General features: G+C 39.9%; 1 protein-coding gene across 1 annotated transcript in view; it reads left to right on the top strand.

Moving 5' to 3' along the window:
• Positions 1–3374, top strand: part of SARC_09953 (hypothetical protein) — a 4455-nt gene extending 1081 nt beyond the window's left edge. Inside the window, exons 2-5 of the mRNA XM_014296013.1 lie at positions 911–1072; positions 1469–1590; positions 2297–2573; positions 2830–3374. Coding sequence (XP_014151488.1) covers positions 911–1072; positions 1469–1590; positions 2297–2573; positions 2830–2940 — 672 coding nt within the window. The 3' untranslated portion in view covers positions 2941–3374. The remainder of the gene's footprint in view (positions 1–910; positions 1073–1468; positions 1591–2296; positions 2574–2829) is intronic.
• The last annotated feature ends 2530 nt before the right edge of the window (positions 3375–5904 follow it).

Here is a 5904-nt window from a genome sequence, read left to right as displayed (position 1 = left end):
TATGTGTGTTATTATATATATATATATATATTATATATATATATATATATATATATTATATATATATATATATATATATTTATATATATATATCACTTCATTTCTGTGACAAGGAAATACATCCTAGTGTCTTTCACTATGTCCCAGTTTAGAAAGTAGTATATTTTCAGTCCACTCCGTATCTTTATGTCCCACTTGGTATATACAGATGGATCCACCTTCGTATAAACCTCTCAAATACTACTTATCAGATACTGTAGGTATGAATGTATCAAAGGTGTAATACAAAATTATTCCGGTATACATAAACTTGGGAAGAAGATACATGTATTTTATACTCAAACGTACTGCTTGATACGTATGTGTCTCGTACTAGGGGTGTTTTCTTTTTTATCTATGATGTGTGTGTTAATGTGTGTTTTTTCATTTTGTGGATCTCCATGTAAGGGTCAAAAATGTCTTTATGGTGTCAATGTGCGTATGACTACACTATCTAGATGCATTGTTCGGATAGTGTATAATTTGTTCAGGTGCAAATTGTATTGGCAGATATATTTAATTGTGGACGAGAAAGAAGCGATCTCAACACATCCGACGTGCGAAAGTTTTGAATCATAAAAGGGTGTTTTCTGTTCAGATATACATGCGCAGGCAAACTACGAAAGTGAGAAGTGGGTATACATTGTACGCCGATCTTATGTATTATTGTTTGCGTGATGTCAAAATTATGAATTGAACTTGATACTGTACACAGCTACTGAATGTTTAAGTGACAAACACGGCAGAGGGGGATGATACGTATACGTTGATAGTCAATTTAAGCCTTACGTGACTCAATTGTGGTTCATACACGAACACATGCTTCTGGCATAGTTTAACATTTGAGCTTATCACCCCACTTTCACTAAAGGCCCCTGTTGTGAGACACGAGTCTGGGGAAGCACTTGCTGCGCTGGGACGCTTTGATTTGGTGGATATATTGGATGAGTTCGCTAAAGATGAATGTGTTGATGTTGCCGAGACATGTGAGATAGGGGCGAAACGACTGCGTCACTTCCACGATCCAGCGAATGTATGTGCGTATTTTTGGCTATGGCATGCAAAAACTATCGTGCTTGTTGCATTTTGGTTTGCCTCGGTGACTTTTGTCATGTATCTCAAATGTACAGTTGCTCTTTTCATGCCTAACGCAATTATTTCAAAGCTCGTCAATGAACTTGATGATGTCGAGTTCAAGGCGTATATATTGTCGCCTACACACTCGCCGTTGCTTAAATTTAATTGCGTCATTTTTTCATGTTGCTTGTCAAATACCATCACCGTTGGGTCTCTTCATTTCGAGTCGAAGGAGTATATATGAACATGTTTTGTGAAAAGTTTTAGAACATCCTGTAATACTAATGATTACGTAATCAAGTAAGGTCTCGGTCTCAATATATATATTACCCACTCGCCTCTCCCACTACAGCTTTTTACAAAAGCTCTACCATCTGTATATAGTTCTGTCGATCCTACACCTGCGTGTGATGATGCACCTGTAGACGAACTTGTGGCGAGGATGATGAATTATGAACTCGATTTATTCGATCGGTGTGTTATATGTCAGCGGGTCTTGAATACCTCTTTGTCAAATTATGAAATTGCGACGTATGTAATTGGTGCGTGTGATCAACCTGTGATAGTGGCTAATATAGTGTACTAAATATGAACGACATGGTTGTGTTAAAGCAATTGTAATTGGTTCAGTGTTTTAGAGAGTCAGCCAAATTTCCTTATATGCGTTGTAGTTGACGTATCGTTCACTTGTGTTCTCTGATGAAGCTCTCACTTACTGCGGCAACGATCAAGAATCCGTTTTTTATTAATAGCTTTGTTTATGACCCGGGGGGTCGAATGTTTCTAAGGGGTTGTACAGAGATTACCATATAGAGGTGAGATCGGGCGGACATGGCTGAATGCGAGCGCATTGAGATTCGCATGTGGCGTCCTCAGTGAGAGGGAAATTTTGGTGTTCTCAACGAAGTATGCTGTTGTTCTGCTGAAGTGTTGTTCTGCTGAAGTGTTGTTCTGCTGAAGTCTATCATTTAAGTAGACTGTCAACCATATACGCTTGCATTGGCATTGGTTTCATGTGATGCTGTTCGTTAATCAGACCTCACGAGGAGAATTGATTATGCTCAATCTCGTGAATGCCTGTAGTATATTGCTCAGCGCGTCCAGTGTGTCTAAACAACACTTTATGTGGTACGGGATTACTCACGGTAGGTACTGTCTGGTTTCATCCGTCGATACACAGATATACCGCTCTGTTTGCTTTGAGAAACAAGGGCTCTGATGACAGCATTCTGGCTATCTGTAAGGGTTTTGCTGATACCACCAGCGTGTTGTTCAGACATGAAATTGCATACGTTCTGGGTCAAATTCAATCCAGTGTGAGTGCGCCTGCTCTTACCGTAGTTTTAGAAAATGCAGCTGAACATCCGATGGTTAGACACGAGGCCGCAGAAGCATTAGGTTCAGTGGCATCGCCAGATGTATTGAAAACACTAGAGGCGTTTAAAAAGGACGATAAGGTGAGTTCCAATTTGCCTGTGACTACTGTCGGCCTATTCCAGAGAAGTTAGTGATTTGTAGCGACGGCGCCATGAATGTGCTGCTGGAACTATGCTCGTTTGCACAATAGATACCAGTGTGATCTTGCATATGGCCATCGTTTTCTTTGCAATCCCAACCCTCTGAACCCAGGTATTTCACCTTGCAGAATGGATTTGCAGGTTTTTTTGGAATGATTCGAACATGTTCTCACATTTTTCGATTTTCATTTTACAGAGGATTGTTGCCGAGAGCTGTGTTGTTGCACTCGACATGTATGAGTATGAGAATTCCGGTAACTTCCAGTATGCCAATGGGGTTGAGACAGCGCAGACTGTGTCTGCCTAGCGAGTCAGCCTGGACCTTTATGATATTAAGTTACTTTGGTTATTAACTTATGTACTCCGCGTCGAATCTACAGCGTGTATATCCAGTATTAATTTATGACGTGTACATCCTGCATCAGCAATGCATTGTCGAATTATTTAAATTTACTTGCATTGACGTCGCAAGATTGTTGGCTGCTCCCTTGCCTTTTATCAATTACTCTAAACTTATTTGAAAAGGTGTATTGGTATGACCTTTCTCCAGGTAAGAATGTTGTTCTTTGTTTGGACTGGGAGATGACTACACGGACTGCGAAACGCTCAACTCATTTGATCATCGATTCGAAAAGTACATAAAACTATCTACAAATCAACGCAACCAGTACTCTTTCTAGTTGTGATGCTTAAATCCTGTCAAAGAATCTTTGAAACAATGCTCGCTAGTTTCGGAGAGAACGTACACCAGGTAAAATTCAACAGAAGTAGCACTTCGATGACGTCAAGTGAGCCTTATGTTGTAGTTTTCGCTCTCAGTCAATTGAGCTGAGCAGCCAAGCTGGCACTTGTCGCTCCGGCTCAATGTATACCTTATATTACTCTAAGATAGTTATATCGGCTATACCACAACATCCTGAAGGTCGGATCCACCACGAAGGCATATTTCAATAGACCTGCCGCGGGAACGGTGAGGGACTGGGAGCTTTGAAATAGTGAAGGATACAAAAAAAATTTAGGGTTTCACAATCCTAAAATTTACAAATTATGAAAGCGTTTCTGATTGGTATACTTTTGGCTTCAACATTTGCATTGGATTAGGAGCGTGACAGGCAGAATGGCTTAAACGTTTGCATTGGATTAGGAGCATGACAGGCAGAAGCCTTGATGAAAGTAACAAACTTACAGATACACGTTTTCAGTGATAAATTTTGTCGGAATAGTCATTGTCTGAAATTACTAAGAGTCGTCCAGATGTATTTTTTGTTCTTGTTTTTTGTTGATATTTGATTTCGCAGGGAGGGACAGCATGATATTTGGGTTCTAAATTGCGCTTGAGCTTATTAATGATATAGCACCGCAGTTTGATATGAAATTGTATTCGGTGTGAGGTTGATTAATTTAGTTTTAAAAAGGTCAAGTCTAACAGGCTTGCATGTAGGTCCTCGAAATGTGCCTTGAGTCGCAGGTCAAAGATCGTGGTAAACCAGCTGTCACCAGCTTCGTTTTGTGTATGACGGCTGATATTCCCATAAAGTCCGAATGCACCGGTCCGACCGAACAGGTTCGGTGCTCCGAGCGAAATCAAGTTTTAGGGGTGGAAACTCTGTCTCATGCCTGAAACTCTTTGTCAAGTTAAAGAATAGTGTGATGGTGGTAGCTGTGTGAGATCGACACTTATTTTGCAGGTGTTATTGCTCCGGTGAGCGAGACAACTTCTGTGATGTCATCACGATTGTATGCTGCGTCATTCGTCCTGAAATCATTGGCATACTTATAAGGAAACACTGTGATAGGGCATGTCGGGTTCTTCAGTATCATTTTTTCAGGTCTCTCTTAAATCACCGTTTGCAGGGTTCAACATAGTCAGTCAGCAATTTTCTACCTATGTATTCCCGCTTGAATTCATGTTTTTTCACCACCATATAGCTCGCTACGAGCATGGCCAACTGATTGTTTTTTCAGTTGGCCATGCTACGAGCTGTGAATTTCGAGTATCTGAGTTGCGTTCTCTGATCCATTTTAGAACTTCCGATAGCTTACTATGCTCTACCGGCATCCGCTATACGGGCATTCGTACGCTGTCTAACCTGTCAGGTATTTGTTCTGTACTAAGAACTCGAACTGTACTGTGCAATTTTTAGCCATAAATTTTTAACGGTTCTCTATGCCAGTTGCAACAGTCCGATCAACTTGTTACGAATTTTAACAAGATTTTTTCCTCTTGATTTTTTCCATTTCATAAAGAATCTAGCTGCGTTAAAACCGGAATGATCTACCGATATCCAGATCACGTAGAATTTTACTATCGTTCTCTGTTGTATATTCTGTTTTGTCACTGATGTGTATTCGTTTATATCGAACCCTTCATTTAGTATTTGTCTATAAACCTATCATAAAGACATACTGGATCACTCTCTAAAAGACGATGATAACTATATTTATTGGTCTCGATCATCGTCGTACGCCTGTGGGAACTTCGTTTTCTGCTTTAATTAGTTTGTACAGTTCTTGATACGGTATACTCATTTCATTGGCAATTAATATAAACCCGTGGCTACCGATTTTATCTCGTTTTGTGTTGTAGTATTTGCGGCTTGTGCGAAGAGCAAATCCAAAGTGAATAGTCAAAGGTGATATCTTTAACGTTGATGCTACAGCACATGTATGAACCCTGTCTCTCTTTTTGGCTGATGAGGGTGAATTTCATTTTCATGTGTAACAATCTAAAACATGGCACCCATTGTAACAAAAAATAAATTTAACGACTGTGTTATGATCCAGTCCTAGACATCTGTTAGCAATCTACCACATTCCAACTGTGTGTAGTATCCCTGAAGGTGGAAAGTTCAGATAATTTATTCTGATCGTTGCCAAATCTGACGATTTTGTTTGCTATCGACGTCATTCCAGGCTCAGACGGCCTCGCGTTCTACTTTCGGTCAGAACAGCTGTGTTCTTAGCTCAAAAAAGTTACCAAGTATAGACCGTGTTCAAATGTTTCTATTGACCTGAGGTCGTTCGTCATAACATCATAGTCCTTTTTTTATTGAATCAGTGTATACATGATGGTAAACACATCTCATACGTTCCTTTTAACTGATGCCAGACTAGCTTAAATGAGTTCAATGCCAAAGTTTCAGTAAACGACAAAAATAATGGCCTTATATGCGACATCGTCTACTCAATTCCAATCCGCACCAATGAAAGAGTAGACAGACTGAAGCCCATCAAAGCGTATTCGGATTGGGTACATTACTCGACACGTATT

The sequence above is a fragment of the Sphaeroforma arctica genome, assembly GCF_001186125.1.
Source record: "Sphaeroforma arctica JP610 unplaced genomic scaffold supercont1.1092, whole genome shotgun sequence".
NCBI classification, from domain to species: Eukaryota; class Ichthyosporea; order Ichthyophonida; genus Sphaeroforma; species Sphaeroforma arctica.
The sequence above is the reverse complement of the archived record's forward strand: the minus strand, read 5'-3'. Positions and strand labels throughout refer to the sequence as shown.